Source organism: Tachyglossus aculeatus, chromosome 4 (genome assembly GCF_015852505.1).
Source record: "Tachyglossus aculeatus isolate mTacAcu1 chromosome 4, mTacAcu1.pri, whole genome shotgun sequence".
NCBI classification, from domain to species: Eukaryota; Metazoa; Chordata; class Mammalia; order Monotremata; family Tachyglossidae; genus Tachyglossus; species Tachyglossus aculeatus.
This window is the reverse complement of record NC_052069.1, coordinates 116946363-116969632: the sequence shown is the minus strand read 5'-3', so window position 1 is coordinate 116969632 and position 23270 is coordinate 116946363. Positions and strand designations below refer to the sequence as shown.

The 23270-nt window shown below is 47.3% G+C and overlaps 1 protein-coding gene across 1 annotated transcript in view; it reads left to right on the top strand.

The window, feature by feature from the left end:
• CIZ1 (CDKN1A interacting zinc finger protein 1) overlaps positions 1-23270 on the top strand; it is a 55686-nt gene that overhangs the window by 20944 nt on the left and 11472 nt on the right. The window contains exons 4-7 of the mRNA XM_038745681.1: positions 95-117; positions 9099-9366; positions 14845-14960; positions 20796-20962. Coding sequence (XP_038601609.1) covers positions 95-117; positions 9099-9366; positions 14845-14960; positions 20796-20962 — 574 coding nt within the window. The remainder of the gene's footprint in view (positions 1-94; positions 118-9098; positions 9367-14844; positions 14961-20795; positions 20963-23270) is intronic.

Below are 23270 nucleotides of genomic sequence, written 5' to 3'. Positions count from 1 at the left end.
CACCATTCCTTTGAGGGATGGAGGGTGCAGGGAGGACCCCTCTTTTGGATTAAGGTTTTCTTTTTTCCTTTTTCCTTTTCGGATCCTACTGCAGGAGGGACCAGAGAGCTAAGGAGGGTAGCAAAGAATTGCCCCTTCAAGAGGAGGGGGAGAAGGAAGAGGAGGAGGAGGAGAGGGAGGAAGAGAAGGGGGAGGAAAGGGGGAAGAGAAGAATAGGAGAGGGGGAAGAAGAAGAAGAGGAGGAGAGGAGGAAGAAGAGGAGAGGAAGAAGAAAAGGAGAAAGGGGGAGGAAAAAGAGGAGGAAAAGGAGCGAGAGGAGAGGAGGAAAAGGAGGGGGAGGAGAGGAGGAAAAGGAGGAGAAGGGGACGAGAAGAGGGGGAGGAAAAGGAGGAGGAAAAAGAGAAGGGGAGGGGAGGAGGAAAAAGGGGGGAGCGGAGGAGGAAAAGGAGGAAGGGAGAGGAGAAGGAGAGGGAGGGAGAGGAGGAAGAAGAGGGGAGGAGAGGAGGAAGAAGAGGGGAGGAAAAGGAGGAGGAGGAGAGGGAGGAAAAGGAGGAGGAGAGGGACGAAGAGGAGGAGGAAGAGGAGGGAGGGAAGCGGAGGAGAGGGAGGAAGATGATTATTATTATTATAATGTGAAGCCCAGGCTCATTCGATTGAGCCACGGGAGGAGGAGGAGAAGAGGAAGGACCTTCAGGTCATTGTGGGCAGGGAATGTGTCTGTCTGTTATTCTGTCATACACTACGAGCAGGTTAGTACAGTTAGAGGTTAGAAAAGCAGCGTCACCCGGTGGAAAGAGCCTGGGCTTTGGAGTCAGAGGTCATGGGTTCAAATCCCCGCTCCGCCACCTGTCAGCTGTGTGACTTTGGGCAAGTCACTTCACTTCTCTGGGCCTCAGTTCCTTTATTTGGAAAATGGGGATGAAGACTGTGAGCCCCCCGTGGGACAACCTGATGACCTTATATCCCCCCAGCGCTTAGAACAGTGCTTTGCACATAGTAAGCGCTGAATAAATGTCATTATTATTATTATTATTATTATTATTGCAGTACTTTGCACACAGTGAGGCCTGCTGTGGCCTAGAGGAAGAATAACAGTCTTGAGAGGCTGGAGGCCTGGGTTCTAATCCCCTCTGTGGTATAAGAATTAAAAAAAATTGTAAATACACAGAAGGGTTTAAAATAAATTGTCGCATTTATTGAGCGCTTATTGTGTGCAGAGCAGTGTACTAAGTGCTTGGGAAGTCCAAGTTGGCAACATATAGAGATGGTCCCTACCCAACAGCGGGCTCACAGTCTAGAAGGGGGAGGCAGACAACAAAACAAAACACATTAACAAAATAAATAGAATAAGTATGTACAAATAAAATAAATAAATAAATAGAGTAATAAATAAGTACAAACATATCGGGCAGCATAGCTCAGTGGAAAGAGCCCGGGCTTTGGAGTCAGAGGTCATGGGTTCGAATCCTGGCTCCCCCACGTGTCTGCTTGTGTGACCTCGGGCAAGTCACTTAACTTCTCTGAGCCTCAGTTCCCTCATCTGTAAAATGGGGATGAAGACTGTGAGCCCCACATGGGACAACCTGATCACCTTGTATCCCCCCAGCGCTAGAACAGTGCTTTGCACATAGTAAGTGCTGAATAAATGTCATCAACATTATTATTATTATTACAGTGCTTTGCACCCAGTGAGGCCTGCTGTGGCCTAGAGGAAAAATAACAGTCTTGAGAGGCTGGAGGCCTGGGTTCTAATCCCCTCTGTGGTACAAGAATTAAAAAAAAATTGTAAATACACAGGAGGGTTTAAAATAAATCACCCAGGAGTGCTGAGATAAAATTTTCAGGGCTTAGAACAGTGCTTTGCACATAGTAAGCGCTTAATAAATGCCATCATTATTATTATTATTATTATTATAAGGGCTCTGCAAACAGGATTGGAGGCCTTCCCAGACTGAGCCCCCTCCTTCCTCCTCTCCTTTTCCCCCTCCCCACCCCCCCGCCTTACCTCGTTCCCCTCACCACAGCACCTGTATATATGTATATATGTTTGTACGGATTTATTACTCTATTTATTTATTTATTTTACTTGTACATATTTATTCTATTTATTTTATTTTGTTAATATGTTTTGTTTTGTTGTCTGTCTCCCCCTTCTAGACCGTGAGCCCGCTGTTGGGTAGGAACCGTCTCTATATGTTGCCAACTTGGACTTCCCAAGCGCTTAGTCCAGTGCTCTGCACACAGTAAGCGCTCAATAAATTCGATTGAATGAATGAATGAATGAATAAATACGATTGAATGAATGAATGAAATACGATTGAATGAATGAATGAACCCACCGTTGGGTAGGGACCGTCTCGCTGTTGCCAACTCGTACTTCCCAAGCGCTTAGTCCGGTGCTCTGCACACAGTAAGTGCTCAATAAATAGGATTGAATGAATGAATGAATAAATGAATGAATGTTACTCTATTACTCTAACTGTAATAATAATGATGGCATTTATTAAGCGCTTACTATGTGCAAAGCACTGTTCTAAGCGCTGGGGAGGTTACAAGGTGATCAGGTTGGCCCACGTGGGGCTCACAGTCTTCACCCCCATTTTACAGATGAGGTCACTGAGGCCCAGAGAAGTGAAGTGACTTGCCCAAGGTCACACAGCTGACAATTGGCAGAGCTGGGATTTGAACCCATGACCTCTGGCTCCAAAGCCCGGGCTCTTTCCCACTGAGCCACGCTTCTTCTAGTAATAGACTATTACTCTATTTATTACTCTATTTATTTATTTATTACTCTATTTATTTATTACTCTATTTTATTTGTACATATCTATTCTATTTATTTTATTTTGTTAATAAGTTTTGTTTTGTTCTCTGTCTCCCCCTTCTAGACTGCGGGCCCACTGTTGGGTAGGGACCGTCTCTAGATGTTGCCAACTTGGACTTCCCAAGCGCTTAGTCCGGTGCTCCGCACGCGGTAAGTGCTCAATAAATACGATTGAATGAATGAGTGAATGAATGAATGAAATATGATTGAATGAATGAATGAAGTACGATTGAATGAATGAATGAGCCAGCCCGTTGGGTGGGGACCGTCTCTCTATGTTGCCAACTCGTCCTTCCCAAGCGCTTAGTCCGGTGCTCTGCACGCAGTAGGCGCTCAATAAATACGATTGACTCATCATCATCATCAATCGTATTTATTGAGCGCTTACTATGTGCAGAGCACTGTACTAAGCGCTTGGGAAGTCCAAGTTGGCAACATCTAGAGACAGTCCCTACCCACCAGTGGGCTCACAGTCTAAAAGGGGGGGAGACAGAGAACAAAACCAAACATATTAACAAAATAAAATAAATAGAATAGATATGTACAAGTAAAATAAATAAATAGAGTAATAAATATGTACAAGCATATATACATATATACAGGTGCTGTGGGGAAGGGAAGGAGGTAAGATGGGGGGATGGAGTAATGATGGCATTTATTAAGCGCTTACTATGTGCCAAGCACTGTTCTAAGCACTGGGGAGGCTACAAGGTGATCAGGTTGTCCCACGGGGGGGCTCACAGTCTTAATCCCCATTTTACAGCTGAGGTCACTGAGGCCCAGAGAAGTGAAGTGACTTGCCCAAAGTCACACAGCTGACAATTGGCAGACCCGGGATAATAATAATAATAATAATAATAATAATAATAATAATAATAGCATTTGTTAAGCACTTACTATGTGCCAAGCACCGTTCTAAGCGCTGGGGAGGCTACAAGGTGATCAGGTTGTCCCACGGGGGGGCTCACAGTCTTCATCCCCATTTTACAGTTGAGGTCACTGAGGCACAGAGAAGTGAAGTGACTTGCCCAAAGTCACACAGCTGACAATTGGCAGACCCGGGATAATAATAATAATAATAATAATAATAACAATAATAATAATAATAATAATGGCATTTGTTAAGCGCTTACTATGTGCCAAGCACCGTTCCAAGCGCCGGGGAGGTTACAAGGTGATCAGGTTGAATGAATGAATGAAATACGATTGAACGAATCATCATCATCATCATCAATCGCATTTATTGAGCGCTTACTGCGTGCGGAGCACTGTACTAAGCGCTTGGGAAGTACAAGCTGGCAACATCTAGAGACGGTCCCTACCCAACAGCGGGCTCACAGTCTAGAAAGGGGAGACAGACAACAAAACAAAACACATTAACAAAATAAAATAAATAGAATAAGTATGTGCAAATAAAATAAATAAATAAATAGAGTAATAAATATGTACAAACACATCGGGCAGTGTAACTCAGTGGAAAGAGCCCGGGCTTTGGAGTCAGAAGTCATGGGTTCGAATCCTGACTCCACCACATGTCTGCTTGTGTGACCTTGGGCAAGTCACTTAACTTCTCCCGAGCACTTAGTCCGGTGCCCCGCACGCGGTAAGTGCTCAATAAATAGGATTGAATGAATGAGTGACGGCTGAGTGACTGAGCTCCTTTTAGACTGTGAGCCCACTGTTGTCTCTATATGTTGCCAATTGGTACTTCCCAAGCGCTTAGTACAGTGCTCTGCACATAGTAAGCGCTCAATAAATACGATTGATGATGATGATGATGAGTGACCTTCCCCACAGCACCTGTATATATGTATATATGTTTGTACATATTTATTACTCTATTTATTTTACTTGTACCTAGCTATTCTGTTTATTTTATTTTGTTAGTATGTTTGGTTTTGTTCTCTGTCTCCCCCTTCTAGACTGTGAGCCCACTGTTGGGTAGGGACTGTCTCTATATGCTGCCAACTTGGACTTCCCAAGCGCTTAGTACAGTGCTCCGCACATAGTAAGCGCTCAATAAATAGGATTGATGATGATGATGATGATGATGAGTGACCTTCCCCACAGCACCTGTATATATGTTTGTACATATTTGTTACTCTATTTATTTATTTATTTATTTTACTTGTACCTAGCTATTCTATTTATTTTATTTTGTTCGTATGTTTGGTCTTGTTCTCTGTCTCCCCCTTCTAGACCGTGAGCCCACTGTTGGGTAGGGACCGTCTCTAGATGTTGCCAATTTGTACTTCCCAAGCGCTTAGTACAGTGCTCCGCACCTAGTAAGCGCTCAATAAATACGATTGATGATGATGATACTTCATGCTGCTGCCCGGATTATCTTTGTCCAGAAACGCTCTGGACATATCACTCCCCTCCTCAAAAACCTCCAATGGCTACCGATCAATCTGCGCATCAGGCAGAAACTCCTCACCCTGGGCTTCCAGGCTGTCCATCCCCTCGCCCCCTCCTACCTCACTCCCTTCTCTCCTTCTCCAGCCCAGCCCGCACCCTCCGCTCCTCCGCCTCTAATCTCCTCACCGTACCTCGTTCTCGCCTGTCCCGCCATCGACCCCCGGCCCGCGTCCTCCCCCGGGCCTGGAATGCCCCCAATCCCTCTGCCCCTCCGCCAAGCTAGCTCTCTTCCTCCCTTCAAGGCCCTGCTGAGAGCTCACCTCCTCCAGGAGGCCTTCCCAGACTGAGCCCCTTCTCTCCTCTCCCCCCTCGTCCCCCTCTCCATCCCCCCGTCTTACCTCCTTCCCTTCCCCACAGCACCTGTATATATGTATATATGTTTGTACATATTTATTACTCTATTTATTTATTTATTTATTTATTTTACTTGTACCTAGCTATCCTATTTATTTCATTTTGTTAGTCTGTTTGGTTTTGTTCTCTGTCTCCCCCTTCTAGACCGTGAGCCCGCTGTTGGGTAGGGACCGTCTCTAGATGTTGCCAATTTGTACTTCCCAAGCGCTTGGTACAGTGCTCCGCACCTAGTAAGCGCTCAATAAATACGATTGATGATGATGATTTATTTATTTATTTATTTATTTTGCTTGTACCTGGCTATCCTATTTATTTTATTTTGTTAGTCTGTTTGGTTTTGTTCTCTGCCTTCCCCTTTTAGACCATGAGCCCGCTGTTGGGTAGGGACCGTCTCTAGATGTTGCCAACTAGTACTTCCCAAGCGCTTAGGACAGTGCTCTGCACCTAGTAAGCGCTCAATAAATACGATTGATGATGACGATTTATTTATTTATTTTGCTTGTACCTAGCTATTCTATTCATTTTATTTTGTTAGTCTGTTTGGTTTTGTTCTCTGTCTCCCCCTTCTAGACCGTGAGCCCACTGTTGGGTAGGGACCGTCTCTAGATGTTGCCAATTTGTACTTCCCAAGCGCTTGGTACAGTGCTCCGCACCTAGTAAGCGCTCAATAAATACAATTGATGATGATGATTTATTTATTTATTTATTTATTTTGCTTGTACCTAGCTATCCTATTTATTTTATTTTGTTAGCATGTTTGGTTTTGTTCTCTGCCTCCCCTTTTAGACCAGTGAGCCCGCTGTTGGGTAGGGACCTGTCTCTATATGTTGCCAACTTTGTACTTCCCAAGCGCTTAGGTACAGTGCTCTGCACCTAGTAAGCGCTCAGTAAATACGATTGATGATGATGATTTATTTATTTATTTATTTTGCTTGTACCTAGCTATCCTATTTATTTTATTTTGTTAGTCTGGTTTTGTTCTGTGTCTCCCCCTTCTAGACTGTGAGCCCAGTGTTGGGTAGGGACCGTCTCTAGATGTTGCCAATTTGTACTTCCCAAGCGCTTAGTACAGTGCTCCGCACCTAGTAAGCGCTCAATAAATACGATTGATGATGATGATTTATTTATTTATTTATTTATTTTACTTGTACCTAGCTATTCTATTTATTTTATTTTGTTAGCATGTTTGGTTTTGTTCTGTCTCCCCCTTCTAGACCGTGAGCCCACTGTTGGGTAGGGACCGTCTCTATATGTTGCCAATTTGTACTTCCCAAGCGCTTGGTACAGTGCTCCGCACCTAGTAAGCACTCAATAAATACGATTGATGATGATGATTTATTTATTTATTTATTTTGCTTGTACCTAGCTATCCTATTTATTTTATTTTGTTAGTCTGGTTTTGTTCTCTGTCTCCCCCTTCTAGACCGTGAGCCCACTGTTGGGTAGGGACCGTCTCTAGATGTTGCCAATTTGTACTTCCCAAGCGCTTAGGACAGTGCTCTGCACATAGTAAGTGCTCAATAAATACGATTGATGATGATGATGATGATTTATTCCCCACAGCACCTGTATATATGTATATATGTTTGTACATATTTATTACTCTATTTATTTATTTATTTTACTCGTACCTAGCTATCCTATTTATTTTATTTTGTTAGTCTGGTTTTGTTCTCTGTCTCCCCCTTCTAGACCGTGAGCCCACTGTTGGGTAGGGACCGTCTCTAGATGTTGCCAATTGGTACTTCCCAAGCGCTTAGGACAGTGCTCCGCACCTAGTAAGTGCTCAATAAATAGGATTGATGATGATGATGATGAGTGACCTTCCCCACAGCACCTGTATATATGTATATATGTTTGTACGTATTTATTACTCTATTTATTTATTTATTTTACTTGTACATAGCTATCCTATTTATTTTATTTTGTTCGTCTGTTTGGTTTTGTTCTCTGTCTCCCCCTTCTAGACTGTGAGCCCGCTGTTGGGTAGGGACCGTCTCTAGATGTTGCCAATTGGTACTTCCCAAGCGCTTAGGACAGTGCTCCGCACATAGTAAGCCCTCAATAAATACGATTGATGATGATGATTTATTTATTTATTTATTTTGCTTGTACCTAGCTATCCTATTTATTTTATTTTGTTAGTCTGGTTTTGTTCTCTGTCTCCCCCTTCTAGACCGTGAGCCCACTGTTGGGTAGGGACCGTCTCTATGTGTTGCCAATTTGTACTTCCCAAGCGCTTAGGACAGTGCTCAGCACCTAGTAAGCGCTCAATAAATACGATTGATGATGATGATTTAATTATTTATTTATTTTGCTTGTACCTAGCTATCCTATTTATTTTATTTTGTTAGTCTGGTTTTGTTCTCTGTCTCCCCCTTCTAGACCGTGAGCCCGCTGTTGGGTAGGGACCGTCTCTAGATGTTGCCAATTGGTACTTCCCAAGCGCTTAGGACAGTGCTCCGCACCTAGTAAGCGCTCAATAAATAGGATTGATGATGATGATGATGAGTGACCTTCCCCACAGCACCTGTATATATGTATATATGTTTGTACATATTTATTACTCTATTTATTTATTTATTTTACTTGTACATAGCTATCCTATTTATTTTATTTTGTTCGTCTGTTTGGTTTTGTTGTCTGTCTCCCCCTTCTAGACTGTGAGCCCGCTGTTGGGTAGGGACCGTCTCTAGATGTTGCCAATTTGTACTTCCCAAGCGCTTAGTCCAGTGCTCCGCACCTAGTAAGCACTCAATAAATACGATTGATGATGATGATTTATTTATTTATTTATTTTGCTTGTACCTAGCTATTCTATTTATTTTATTTTGTTAGCATGTTTGGTTTTGTTCTGTCTCCCCCTTCTAGACCGTGAGCCCGCTGTTGGGTAGGGACCGTCTCTAGATGTTGCCAACTTGTACTTCCCAAGCGCTTAGGACAGTGCTCCGCACCTAGTAAGCGCTCAATAAATACGATTGATGATGATGATTTATTTATTTATTTTACTTGTACCTAGCTATCCTATTTATTTTATTTTGTTAGTCTGGTTTTGTTCTCTGTCTCCCCCTTCTAGACCGTGAGCCCGCTGTTGGGGAGGGACCGTCTCTAGATGTTGCCAATTGGTACTTCCCAAGCGCTTGGTCCAGTGCTCCGCACCTAGTAAGCGCTCAATAAATACGATTGATGATGATGATTTATTTATTTATTTTACTTGTACATATCTATTCTATTTATTTTATTTTGTTAGTATGTTCGGTTTTGTTCTCTGTCTCCCCCCTTTTAGACTGTGAGCCCGCTGTTGCGTAGGGACTGTCTCTATATGTTGCCAACTTGTACTTCCCAAGCGCTTAGCACAGTGCTCCGCACCTAGTAAGCGCTCATGATGATGATGATGAGTGACGGATGGATGGCTGGAGGAGGAGCGGCGGGCGGTGCGGGCGCGCGGCCCTCCGGGGCTCCAGGGGGCGCTGCGGGGCTCTCCCCCCTTCATCCCTCCCAGGAAGCGCCGCTCCTCCCCCGCCCCCGCGCGCCCGTCTCGCCTGCCCCGGCGGCTCGTTGGCGTCCGGGATGAAGGGCGGGGGCGGTGGCGGCGGGCCCCGCGCTCTCCTCAGGCCCGACGGAGCCCCGAGACCCCCGCCAGCCGCAGCTGCAGCCGCAGCCATGTTCACCCAGCAGCAGCAGCAGTTGCAGCAGCAGCTGCTGCAGCTCCAGCATCTCTTCCAGCAGCAGCCGCAGCCGCAGCAGCCGCAGCCGCCGGCGGCAGGACGGTGAGCGCCGCTACTCGAGGCCGAGGCTTCGGGCCTACCCTACCCCCCCCCCCCACCCAGCCGCGCCTCTTGTCTAATAGAATAATAATAATGATGATGATGGTATTGATTAAGCGCTTACTATGTGCAAAGCACCGCTCTAAGCGCTGGGGAGGTCACAGGGTGAGGAGGTTGGCCCACGTGGGGCTCACACTCTTCATCCCCATTTGAGAGAGGAGGGAGATGAGGCGCAGAGAATAATAATAATAATAATAATGGCATTGATTAAGCGCTTACTACGTGCAAAGCACCGCTCTAAGCGCTGGGGAGGTTACAAGGTGATGAGGTTGGCCCACGTGGGACTCACAGTCTTCATCCCCATTTGAGAGAGGAGGGAGATGAGGCGCAGAGAATAATGAGGGAACGGAGGCGCAGAGAATAATAATAATAATGATGGCATTGATTAAGTGCTCACTATGTGCAGGGCACTGTTCTAAGCGCTGGGGGAGATACAAGGTGATCAGGTTGTCCCACGTGGGCTCACAGTCTTCATCCCCATTTTACAGAGGAGGGAAATGAGGCCCAGATAATAATAATAATGAAGGAATGGAGGCACAGAGAATAACAATAATAATGACGGAACTGAGGCACAGAGAATAATAATAATAATGTGGGAACTGAGGCACAGAGAATAATAATAATGGTGGCATTGATTAAGCGCTTACTATATGCAAAGCACCGCTCTAAGCGCTGGGGAGGTTACAAGGTGATGAGGTTGTCCCACGTGGGGCTCAGAGTCTTCATCCCCGTTTTACAGAGGAGGGAACTGAGGCGCAGATAATAATAATAATGAGGGAACGGAGGCACCGAGAATAATAATGATAATGATGGAACTGAGGCACAGAGAATAATAATAATGATATTGATTAAGCGCTTACTATGTGCAAAGCACCGCTCTAAGCGCTGGGGAGGTCACAAGGTGATGAGGTTGTCCCACGTGGGGCTCACTCTTCACCCCCATTTTACAGAGGAGGGAAATGAGGCGCAGATAATAATGAGGAAACTGAGGCACAGAGAATAATAATAATAATAATGGCATTGATTAAGCGCTTACTATGTGCAAAGCACCGCTTTAAGCGCTGGGGAGGTCACAAGGTGAGGAGGTTGTCCCACGTGGGGCTCACAGTCTTCATCCCCGTTTTACAGAGAAGGGAAATGAGGCGCAGAGAATAATAATAATGATGATGATGATATTGATTAAGCGGTTACTATGTGCAAAGCGCCGCTCTAAGCGCTGGGGAGGTTACAAGGTGATCAGGTTGTCCCACGTGGGGCTCACAGTCTTCATCCCCGTTTTACAGAGGAGGGAAATGAGGCGCAGATAATAATGAGGGAACTGAGGCACAGAGAATAATAATAATAATGATGGCATTGATTAAGTGCTCACTATGTGCAAAGCACTGCTGTAAGCGCTGGGGAGGTTACAGGGTGATCAGGTTGGCCCACGTGGGGCTCACACTCTTCATCCCCATTTTACAGAGGAGGAAAATGAGGCGCGGAGAATAATAATAATAATGAGGGAACAGAGGCACAGAGAATAATAATGATAATGAGGGAACTGAGGCGCAGAGAATAATAATGATGATGGCATTGATTAAGCGCTTACTATGTGCAAAGCACCGCTCTAAGCGCTGGGGAGGTCACAAGGTGAGGAGGTTGGCCCACGTGGGGCTCACAAGTCTTCATCCCCATTTTACAGAGGAGGGAAATGAGGCCCAGATAATAATAATGAGGGAACGGAGGCACGGAGAAGAATAGTAATAATAATGATGGCATTGATTAAGTGCTTACTATGTGCAAAGCACCGCTCTAAGCGCTGGGGAGGTTACAAGGTGATCAGGTTGTCCCACGTGGGGCTCACGGTCTTCATCCCTGTTTTACAGGGGAGGGAAATGAGGCACAGATAATAATGAGGGAACTGAGGTGCAGAGAATAATAACAGTAATAATGATGGTATTGATTAAGCGCTTACTGTGTGCAAAGCACCGCTCAAAGCGCTGGGGAGGTTACAGGGTGATCGGGTTGTCCCACGTGGGGCTCACGGTCTTCATCCCCGTTTTACAGAAGAGGGAAATGAGGCGCAGATAATAATGAGGGAACTGAGGCACAGAGAATAATAATAATAATGATGGCATTGATTAAGCGCTTAGTATGTGCAAAGCACCGCTCTAAGCGCTGGGGAGGTTACAGGGTGATCAGGTTGTCCCACGTGAGGCTCACGGTCTTCATCCCCGTTTTACAGAAGAGGGAAATGAGGCGCAGATAATAATGAGGGAACTGAGGCGCAGAGAATAATAATAATAATGATGATGATATTGATTAAGCGCTTACTATGTGCAAAGCACCACTTTAAACACTGGGGAAGTCACAAGGTGAGGAGGTTGTCCCACGTGGGGCTCACAGTCTTCATCCCCGTTTTACAGAGGAGGGAACTGAGGCGCAGAGAATAATGATAATAATAATGGCATTGATTAAGCGCTTACTATGTGCAAAGCACCGCTCTAAGCGCTGGGGAGGTCACAAGGTGAGGAGGTTGGCCCACGTGGGGCTCACACTCTTCATCCCCACTTTACAGAGGAGGGAGATGAGGCCCAGATAATAATAATAATGAGGGAACGGAGGCGCAGAGAACAATAATAATAATAATAATGATGGCATTGATGAAGCGCTTACTGTGTGCAAAGCACCGCTCTAAGCGCTGCTGGGGAGGTTACAAGGTGATGAGGTTGGCCCACGTGGGGCTCACAGTCTTCATCCCCATTTTACAGAGGAGGGAAATGAGGTGCAAATAATAATGAGGGAACTGAGGTGCAGAGAATAATAATAATAATAATGATGGTATTGATTAAGCGCTTACTATGTGCAAAGCACCGCACAAAGCGCTGGGGAGGTTACAAGGTGATCAGGTTGTCCCACGTGGGGCTCACAGTCTTCATCCCCATTTTACAGAGAAGGGAGATGAGGCGCAGAGAATAATAGTAATAATAATGATGGCATTGATTAAGCGCTTATTATGTGCAAAGCACCGCTCTAAGCGCTGGGGAGGTTACAAGGTGATGAGGTTGTCCTATGTGGGGCTCACATTCTTCATCCCCGTTTTACAGAGGAGGGAAATGAGGCGCAGATAATAATAATGAGGGAACTGTGGCACAGAGAGTAATAATAATAATAGGGGAACTGAGGCACAGAGAATAATAATAATGATGGTATTGGTTAAGCGCTTACTATGTGCAAAGCACCGCTCTAAGCACTGGAGAGGTCACAAGGTGATGGGGTTGGCCCACGTGGGGCTCAAACTCTTCATCCCCATTTGAGAGAGGAGGGAGATGAGGTGCAGATAATAATGAGGGAACTGAGGCACAGAGAATAATAATGATGATGATGGTATTGGTTAAGCACTTACTATGTGCAAAGCGCCGCTCTAAGCGCTGGGGAGGTTACAAGGTGATCAGGTTGTCCCACGTGGGGCTCACAGTCTTCATCCCATTTTACAGAGATGGGAAATGAGGCGCAGATAATAATGAGGGAACTGAGGCGCAGAGAATAATAATAATAATGATGGCATTGATTAAGCGCTTACTGTGTACAAAGCACTGCTCTAAGCGCTGGGGGAGATACAAGGTGATCAGGTTGTCCCACGTGGGGCTCACAGTCTTCATCCCCATTTTACAGAGGAGGGAAATGAGGCCCAGATAATAATAATAATGAGGGCATGGATGCACAGAGAATAACAATAATAATGAGGGAACTGAGGCACAGAGAATAATAATAATGGGGGAACTGAGGCACAGAGAATAATAATAATGATGGTATTGATTAAGCGCTTATTATGTGCAAAGCGCCACTGTAAGCGCTGGAGAGGTTACAAGGTGATCAGGTTGGCCCACGGGCTCACAGTCTACATCCCCATTTTACAGAGGAGGGAAATGAGGCGCAGATAATAATGAGGGAACTGAGGCACAGAGAATAATAATAATAATGGGGGAACTGAGGCACAGAGAATAATAATAATAATGATGGCATTGATTAAGCGCTTACTATGTGCAAAGCACCGCTCTAAGCGCTGGGGAGGTTACAAGGTGATGAGGTTGTCCCACGTGGGGCTCACAAGTCTTCATCCCCATTTTACAGAGGAGGGAAATGAGGCGCAGATAATAATGAGGGAACAGGCACAGAGAATAATAATAATAATGATGGCATTGATTAAGTGCTCACTATGTGCAAAGCACTGCTGTAAGCACTGGGGAGGTTACAAGGTGATCAGGTTGGCCCACGTGGGGCTCACACTCTTCATCCCCATTTTACAGAGAAGGGAAATGAGGCGCAGATAATAATGAGGGAACTGAGGCAGAGAGAATAATCATAATAATGATGGTATTGATTAAACGCTTACTGTGTGCAAAGCACCGCTGTAAGCGCTGGGGGAGATACAAGGTGATCAGGTTGTCCCACGTGGGGCTCACAGTCTTCATCCCCATTTGACAGAGGAGGGAACTGAGGCGCAGATAATAATAATAATAATGAGGGAATTGAGGTGCAGAGAATAACAATAATAATGAGGGAACTGAGGCACAGAGAATAATAATAATGGGGGAACTGAGGCACAGAGAATAATAATAATGATGGTATTGATTAAGTGCTTATTATGTGCAAAGCACCGCTCTAAGCGCTGGGGAGGTTACAAGGTGATGAGGTTGGCCCACGTGGGGCTCACACTCTTCATCCCCATTTGAGAGAGGAGGGAGTTGAGGCGCAGATAATAATGAGGGAACTGAGGCACAGAGAATAATAATAATAATGGGGGAACTGAGGCACAGAGAATAATAATGATGATGATGGTATTGGTTAAGCGCTTACTATGTGCAAAGCACTGTTCTAAGCGCTGGGGGGATACAAGGTGATCAGGTTGTCCTGCGTGGGGCTCCCAGTCATCACCCCCATTTTACAGATGAGGTAACTGAGGCTCCGAGAAGTGAAGTGACTCGCCCAAGGTCACACAGCAGACATGTTGGTGGAGCCGGGATTCGAACCCATCATCATCATCATCATCATCAATCGTATTTATTGAGCGCTTACTGTGTGCAGAGCACTGTACTAAGCGCTTGGGAAGTACAAATTGGCAACATATAGAGACGGTCCCTGCCCAACAGTGGGCTCACAGTCTAAAAGCCATGGACCTCTGACTCCCAGACTGAGCTCTTTCCACCGGGCCACGCTGCTTTCCTTAGGAAATGAGTTTGACCCCCCCCTTCCCCCTAAGCCCCTTCCAGACCTTGTTGGCCTTGTTTCCCCCCGGGGCTGGGGTGAGGAGGGAAGGTCTCCCCGCTTTTCCCACCCTGTGATGGTGGGGGGGTCTGCCTTCTGGACTGGAGGGAGCCGGGATGGAAGTATTGGGAGAGTAGGGGTCTTCAGACGGGGTTTGTTATTCCTTTCCCTCAGGGGGCTGTCCCCTCAGCAGCAGCAGCAGCTACTGAGCCTGCGGGTCACCAACCAGGCGTCTCTCCTCAACGCGAACCCCATAATGCAGCGAGCCCTCCTCATGCAACAGATGCAAGGTAAAAAAACCTCCGGGAATCCTCTCCCTCCGCCACAGTTCGGATTCAGTCCGTCAACCGGTCGATCATTTATTAATAATAATAATGGCATTTGTAAAGCACTTACTGTTCTAAGCGCTGGGGAGGCTACAAGGTGATCAGGTTGTCCCACGTGGGGCTCACAGTCTTCATTCCCATTTTACAGATGTAACTGAGGCCCAGAGAAGTGAAGTGACTTGCCCATAGTCACACAGCTGACAGTTGGCGGAGCCGGAATTTGAACCCATGACCTCTGACTCCAAAGCCCGGGCTCTTTTCCACTGAGCCACGCTGCTTGAGCGCTTGCTGTGTGTGCAGCAGTGTACTAAGCACTTGGGCGGGTACAGAACAGCAATATAACAGGCACATGCTCTGTGCACAATGAGCTTACAGTTCATTCATTCGTATTTACTGAGCGCTCACTGTGTGCAGAACACTGTACTGAGCTCTTGGGAGAGTACAATATAACAGATGTTCCCTGCCCGCAAGGATCTTACAGTCTAGAGGGGGGACGGACATTAATATAAATGGATAAGACAGACTGAGCCCCCTCCTTCCTCTCCCCCCTACTCCCCCTCCCCCCCACCTTACCTCCTTCCCCTCCCCACCGCACCTGTATATATGTATATGTTTGTACGTATTTATTACTCTATTTATTTTACTTGTACATATTTATTCTATTTATTTTATTTTGTTAACATGTTTTGTTGTCTGTCTTCCCCTTCTAGACTGTGAGCCCGCTGTTGGGTAGGGACCGTCTCTATATGGTGCCAACTTGTACTTCCCAAGCGCTTAGTACAGTGCTCTGCACACAGTAAGCACTCAATAAATACAATTGAATGAATGAATGAATGAAATGAATGAGATGAAGCTCTGTGTTGTGGGACTGGACGGGGGATGAATAAAGGGAGCAAGTCAGGCTGATGCAGAAGGGATTGGGAGAAGAGGAAAGGGGGCTTAGGGAAGGCCTGAATTCATTGTATTTGGATTCCATTTGTAAGTGACCCCACCAGTGTAGGTGGGAAAGATATTCAGGGGGTCACCTGGATCCCACCTGGAGATCAGGTATTGGATTCAGATGGGTTTGGAATCTGAGCCTGGGGGAAAGGGGTAGATTGAGGGTGGCCCATGGGGTGGCCCTGGGTTTTTTGTTCATCCTTCTCTTTGGCCCCAGACATCCTAGTTGCACGGGGTGTCCACGGAGTGGAGAAGAGGTGGGAGGTCACCCCTTCAGCCGTCTGAGCCTGACCCAAGCCCGGTTCAGGTCTCTTGACTTTGCCCTGAGAGTTTCCAGTCGGGGCTGTAAAGACCCAAAGTGGCAGTTTTCTGGCCTTTCATCGCTTTGTCGTCTGCTTCCCTGTCCTCACTCCCTCTAAAATCCGTGCTTTTTCCTTCACGCTGAAAATGAAAGGCTGACCCGGGCTTGAAAATGAAAAGCTGACCCGATGATATTTTCTCGCCGCTCTCTATCCAAGGCAGGGAGAGAGGGTCTTTGCCCTCATGCCGCCTTACTCAGCATGACTTGTTTTTACTGAGCGTTACCATTTGAGTTGACAGCGATACTGACGGGACTGGGCTGGCGTGGAGACAGCGGGAATAAAAAAGGATTTAAATGAACAAATGAACTTTGTCACATCCATCAAGAATGCCTGATAGACACAGTCCATTTGGGCCTGCTTCTGCCTCGAGGTTCTAGCCCGAGGCACTTGGGCTGGAGGGGACCAGGGCCCAGAACTGGGGATTCAGGTTCCCGCAGACTTCTAGCTCAAATCCCAGCCTCACCTTTAGTTCTCTTGCGCTTATAACCTGCTGGGGCAAATGGGAAGTGCTGTGGTATGAGACTCCAGAAGTCGGGAATTTTGGGAGGAGGGAAATCAGGATATTTGGGTTGAGCATCATGCCTTTCGGTTGTATGATCTTGAGATGACAAGGTTGGGTGGGGAGTTGTGGCTCTTGAGTATGATTGCTGGGTAGGGACTGTCTCTATATGTTGCCAACTTGTACTTCCCAAGCGCTTAATATAGTGCTCAGCATAGAGTAAGTGCTCAATAAGTACGATTGAATGAATGAATTGTTATAGTATCATAATGATACTGTAATACTAATGTATTAATATATATAATACTAATATAATAATGTATTGGTTAAGCACTTACTATTTGCCAGGCACTGTAAGGGGCTGGGGTAGGTTATCAGACTGTGATAACCAACTGTTGGGTAGGGACCGTCTCTATACGTTGCCAACTTGTACTTCCCAAGCGCTTAGTACAGTGCTCTGCACACAGTAAGCGCTCCATAAATACTATCGAATGAATGAATGAATCAGGTTGGACACAGCCCCCTGTCCCACATGGGGCTCACAGTCTTCATCCCTGTTTTACAGTTGAGAGAACTGAGGCCCAGAGAAGTGAGGTAACTTGCCCAAGGTCGCACAGCAGACAAGAGGCGGAGCCGGGATCAGAACCGAGGCCCGTGCTTTGTGCCCTAGGCTGTGCTGCTTCAATCTTGGACCGGTAGCCCCCGAGGTTTCCAAGTCGGGAAACCCAGTGAACCGGGGAAGTTTGGGGGCTCTCCTGGCATAATTATGGCATTTATTTCTGGCATCACCCTGAGCCCTTGCCTTGAGGGGTGGGAGGGGTCGGGGGATGAGAAGACTCTGAGCCTGTCTGAGTTCAGTGTGTTGTTCTTCCTGCCTTGGGTTCTGCATCTCCGAGGAGCGGAGTGGGAAGTTGACTTGAACGTCTGCCCCAGGATTCTGGGCCTGCGGTGTTGGGGATTCTTTAATATTAAATTTGCCTCAAGTCACCTCACAGGGACTTTCCTACCGTCTTTCAGCCCTGAGGCTGGGAGGAACGGTCCCTGCTTTTAAAGTTGGCTTCTTTAGGCCCCTTTTCCTAGGCTCTCCATCTCCGTCCCTCTCCATCCCCCCCATCTTACCTCCTTCCCTTCCCCACAGCACCTGTATATATGTATATATGTTTGTACAGATTTATTACTCTATGTAATTATTTATTTATTTTACCTGTACATATCTATTCTATTAATTTTATTTTGTTAGTATGTTTGGTTTTGTTCTCTGTCTCCCCCTTTTAGACTGTGAGCCCACTGTTGGGTAGGGACTGTCTCTATATGTTGCCAATTTGTACTTCCCAAGCGCTTAGTCCAGTGCTCTGCACACAGTAAGCGCTCAATAAATACTATTGATGATGATGATGATAGGCTGAATGGACCGGGGGAGTCTGACCTAGCCCTGTCCTCAGGAGGTGATGATTCATTTGGGAACATCCGTCGTCGTGCCCCCACGAAGATGGTAGAAAAGCAGCGTGGCCTAATGGGTAGAGCACGGGCCTGGGGGTCAGAGGGACCTGGGTTCTAATCCCAGCCCTGCCACTCGTCTGCTGTGTGACCTCGGGCCTGTCGCTTCATTTCTCCAGGCCTCAGTCGCCTCATCTGTAAAATGGGGGTGAATCCATCAATCAATCGTATTTATTGAGCGCTTACTGTGTGCAGAGCACCGTACTAAGCGCTTGGGAAGTCCAAGTTGGCAACATATAGAGACGGTCCCTACCCAACAGTGGGCTCACAGTCTAGAAGACTGTGAAGACTGTGAGCCTCATGTGGGACAGAGATTGTGTCCACTTTGATTGGCTTGTATCCACCCCAGTGCAGAGCCTGGCACATAGTAAGCGTTTATCAAATGCCTCAATTATTGTTATTATTAAGTCATTCCTGTGCCGGGATGGAGGGAGGAAGCGGGGCGTTATCTGGGCGGCAGCGGAGCCTGCTGCGTAGGACACTGGGAGTGGCGGGGCTGGCTTGGGGGGCGGTTCTGGCTGAACCTCTGATCTCAGACCCTTCACTTCTGTTGCCCTCACCGCGGCATCACTGGGGTACCCCCTGGAGGAGGTGACGCCAGGAGGGCAGTGGTGAAGGCGGAGGGGGATTGCCGTGGAGAGAGGAGCGGGGCTGTCGTGTGAGGAAGGAGCTCTGAGCCGTTTCACTCCGTGATGAGCCCGGCGCCATCAGAGAAGCCAGTGTGGGCAGACAGCTCTCTGTATTTTAATCCCCTGATGAATAATTCAAGAGTAACCGAAGCCCCCGACCTCTGCCACGACCCCGGGCAGGACACACTGATCTCCCCGTCCTGCCCCAGCGACTGTAGTTCTTCACTGGGCACCCCCTGGCCTGCTGCTTTAGGGCTGCCCACCCCGCCAGAGGAAGATTTTTCCTCATCCCAAACGGCTCCCAGCACCCAGGTCCCGGAAGATTAAGCCAACCGGGACTGGTGCATGCTCGTGCTAAGCTTAAAGCTCGGCTCTGCAGCTTCTCTCAGTTGAATCCCTCCAAAAGTTAGAATATTCTCGCTGTATCAGTATATCGATGGTATTTACTGAGCGCTTACTGCGCTCAGTAAACCACACTCTCCAGATGTAGTTAGGACTGTCATTCATTCATTCAGTCATATTTATTGAGAGCTTACTTTGTGCAGAGCACTGTACTAATCGCTTGGGAGTACAAGTTGGTAACATATAGAGGCGGTCCCTACCCAACAGTGGGATCACAGTCTAGAAGACTGTCCCCGCTTTTTTTTTAAAGAAAAAAAACGGTATTTGTTAAATGCTGTTGATTCCCTCCCATCCTAGTCAGGCCATGTCTCATCAGCCTCCTCCGCACGCATGGAGTCATTTCTTTAATCCCTTGTGTCTGGGATAGCTACTTTTTATGGTATTCGTTAAGCGCTTACTATATGCCAGGCAGTGTTCAAAGCGCTGGGGTAGATACAAGGTAATCAGGTTGGACCCAATCCATGCTCCACATGGAGCTCACTGTCTTCATCCCCGTTTTACAGATGAAGCAACTGAGGCACAGAGAAGTGAAGTGACTTGCCCAAGGTCACACAGCAGAGCCAGGACTAGAACTCAGGTCCTTCCGACTCCTAGGCCCGTGCTCTGTCCGCTGAGCCATGTTCCTTCTCCTCTGTCCTTCTAGACTGGAACGGGTCTGGTGTATGTACTCTCCCAGAGCACTTAGTACACTGCTCTGCACACAGTAAGCGCTCAGTAAATACAATTGATTGAAATACGATTCCCATGCTTCGAGAACCTCCAGTTTCCGCCCATCCACCTCCGCATCAAACGGAAACTCCTTGCCATTGGCTTTAAAGCACTCAATCACCTTACCCCCTTCTATTTTACCTTCCCGGTTTCCTATACAACCGGGCCCGCGAGCTTAGCTCCTCTGACAACTTCCTCACTGTACCTCCCAAGCGCTTAGTACAGTGCTCTGCACACAGTAAGCGCTCAATAAATACGATTGAATGAATGAATGAATTCCAGGCCAGGGGGAGGACGTGGGCCGGGGATCGACAGTGGGACAGGTGAGAACAAGGTACGGTGAGGAGAGGAGCAGAGGGTGCGGGCTGGGCTGCAGAAGGAGAGAAGGGAGGTGAGGTAGGAGGGGGCGAGGGGATGGACAGCCTTGAAGCCCAGGGTGAGGAGTTTACATGCTTAGTACAGTGCTCTGCACACAGTAAGCGCTCAATAAATATGATTGATTGATGGTGACCTACTCTCCTCTTCCCTTAATTCATCTCTCCTGTATTCAGCCCCTCCTACACGGGCCCCACGGCACATATGTACACATCTGTAATTTCTTTAGATTAACGTCCATCTCCCCCTCTAGACTTTAAGCTTGTTGTGGGTAGGGAATATGTCAGTTTATTGTATTGTACTGTCCCAAGCGCTTGAGTGTACTGCTCTGCACGCAGTAAGCGCTCAATAAATCCAACCGACTGACTGACTGAGTCTTCGTCTGCAGGGAACCTACGGGGATTCAGCCTGACCGCACCAGGCCTGCAGCAGTTCTTCCCACAGGCCACCAGACATTCCCTCCTGGGCCCACCCCCCGTTGGCGTCTCCCTCAAACCTCCCTGCCTCGGTTTCCCCGGACTCCCGTTCCAGAGACAGAACCGCCTGTTCCGAAAGGTAAGGTCCTAGCTACGCCCTGATTACCGTCTCTGGGGTTAGACTGTAAATGCCGCAAGGGCAGGGATTTTTCTTTTTCTGTCTGTCCTACCCTCCCAGGGGTTTTTTGTTTGTTTCTTTAATAGTGGTATTTGTTAAGCACTCATTATGTGCCAGGCACTGTACTAAGCGTTTGGGGTAGATAATAATAATAATAATGGCATTTGTTAAGCACATACTATGTGCAAAGCACTGTCCAAGGTTGGACACGGTCCTTGTCCCACAGATGAGGTAACTGGGGTACACAGAAGTGAAGTGACTCACCCAAGGTTACACAACAGACAGCTAGTGGAGCAGGGATTAGAACTCAGGTCCTCTGGCTCCCAGGACCATGCACTGTCCATTAGGCCACACTGCTTAATGACTTGTGCCCAGAAGGCCCTTAAATGGCCATTGATTTCCTCCCATCCTGGTCAGGCCATCCCTCATCAGCTTCCCTGTTCTCCCTCCTCCTTAGACTGTAAGTCCCTTATGGGACAGACACTGTGCCGGTCCAGATTATCTCTTATCTCCCTCGGCACTTAGTAAGGTGCTTGACACACAATAGGAGCTTAACAAATACCACTCTACGAGTATTAACATTCACGTTGCTATCAGTGGGGAGATCTTATCTGCTTCTTTAAATAGCAGCAAGCTGCCTATCCCAGAGATCCCAGAGATCCCAGTAATATCTATCTTCTGGTTTTCACCAAAGCAGGGAGTCAGGGCCCCAGAAAATCAGAATAGGGGGAAGAGGAGGAGAAAGGGTCAAAGAGTCAAAGGGAAGAAACTGCCCAGAAGACTTTGAAACCTTCCACAGCAAAGAAAATTTGGCTGCCCATCTCTCTACCCTGAGGGCAGGATACTTGCTATCCAGAAGGGGTTCAAATCCGCCCCCTTCCCCCCCAGACCCATGAGCTGGTCATTCATTCATTCAATCGTATTTATTGAGCGCTTACTGTGTGCAGAGCACTGTACTAAGCGCTTGGGAAGTACAAGTTGGGGACATATCAGCCCCATCCCCCAAGGCAATAGCAGAAAGTTCAGCTCTGTCCTGGGCTAAGTGTAGATTCCTTCATTCATTCAATCAATCGTATTTATTGAGCGCTTACTGGGTGCAGAGCACTGGACTAAGCGCTTGGGAAGCTGATGTCAGTAACAACAAGGATGGCTGAGCACCCGATCCCTGCCCTCGGAGTCTCAAGCAGCAGGGTGAGTCGGAAGGACCTGGGTTCTTATCCCAGCTCTGCCACTTGTCTGCTCTGTGACCTTGGGCAAGTCATGTAAATGATGATGGCATTTATTAAGCGCTTACTCTGTGCAAAGCACTGTTCTAAGCGCTGGGGAGGTTACAAGGCGATCAGGTTGTCCCACGTGGGGCTCACAGTCTCCATCCCCATTTGACAGATGAGGGAACTGAGGCCCAGAGAAGTGAAGTGACTTGCCCAAAGTCACACAGCTGACAAGTGGCAGAGCCGGGATTTGAACCCATGACCTCTGACTCCAAAGCCCGGGCTCTTTCCAATGAGCCACGCTGCTTCTCTTAGACTGTGAGCCCACTATCGGGTAGGGACTGTCTCTATGTGATGCCAATTTGTACTTCCCAAGCGCTTAGTACAGTGCTCTGCACATAGTAAGCGCTCAATAAATACGATTGATTGATTGATTGATTGATTCTCTTGAAGCAGGTAAACGATCTGTGCATCAGCTTCCTCAAGCTCCGTGGAGTCATCCCATTATTCCCTTGTCCCTTTCTCCTAGCTCCTCTTTAGGGTATTTGTTAAGAAGTGCTTACTATGTGCCAGTCACCCGACTAAGCGCTGGGGTAGGTAAAAGGCCGTCAGGTTAGACACGCCCCGTGGGACATGGAGCTCACAGTCTTCATCCCTATTTTACAGGGCCCCGGGGTCAGGAGGTGGGGTCACCGGGGTCAGGGGAGAGGTCAGGAGGCGGGGGTGAGGGGTCAGAGGTCAGGGGTGACGGGGTGCTACCTGGGATTGATTGATTGATTTTACTTGTACCTATCTATTCTATTTATTTTATTTTGTTAGTATGTTTGGTTTTGTTGTCTGTCTCCCCCTTCTAGACTGTGAGCCCACTGTTGGGTAGGGACCGTCTCTGTATGTTGCCAACTTGGACTTCCCAAGCGCTTAGTACAGTGCCCTGCACACAGTAAGCGCTCAATAAATACGATTGATTGATTGGGCGTGTGGGCGGGCGGGGCAGGGCTTGGTCACCATGGCAACGAGTAGGCCCGAGACTGTGATCTGATCATGTTGGCCGCTTCAGT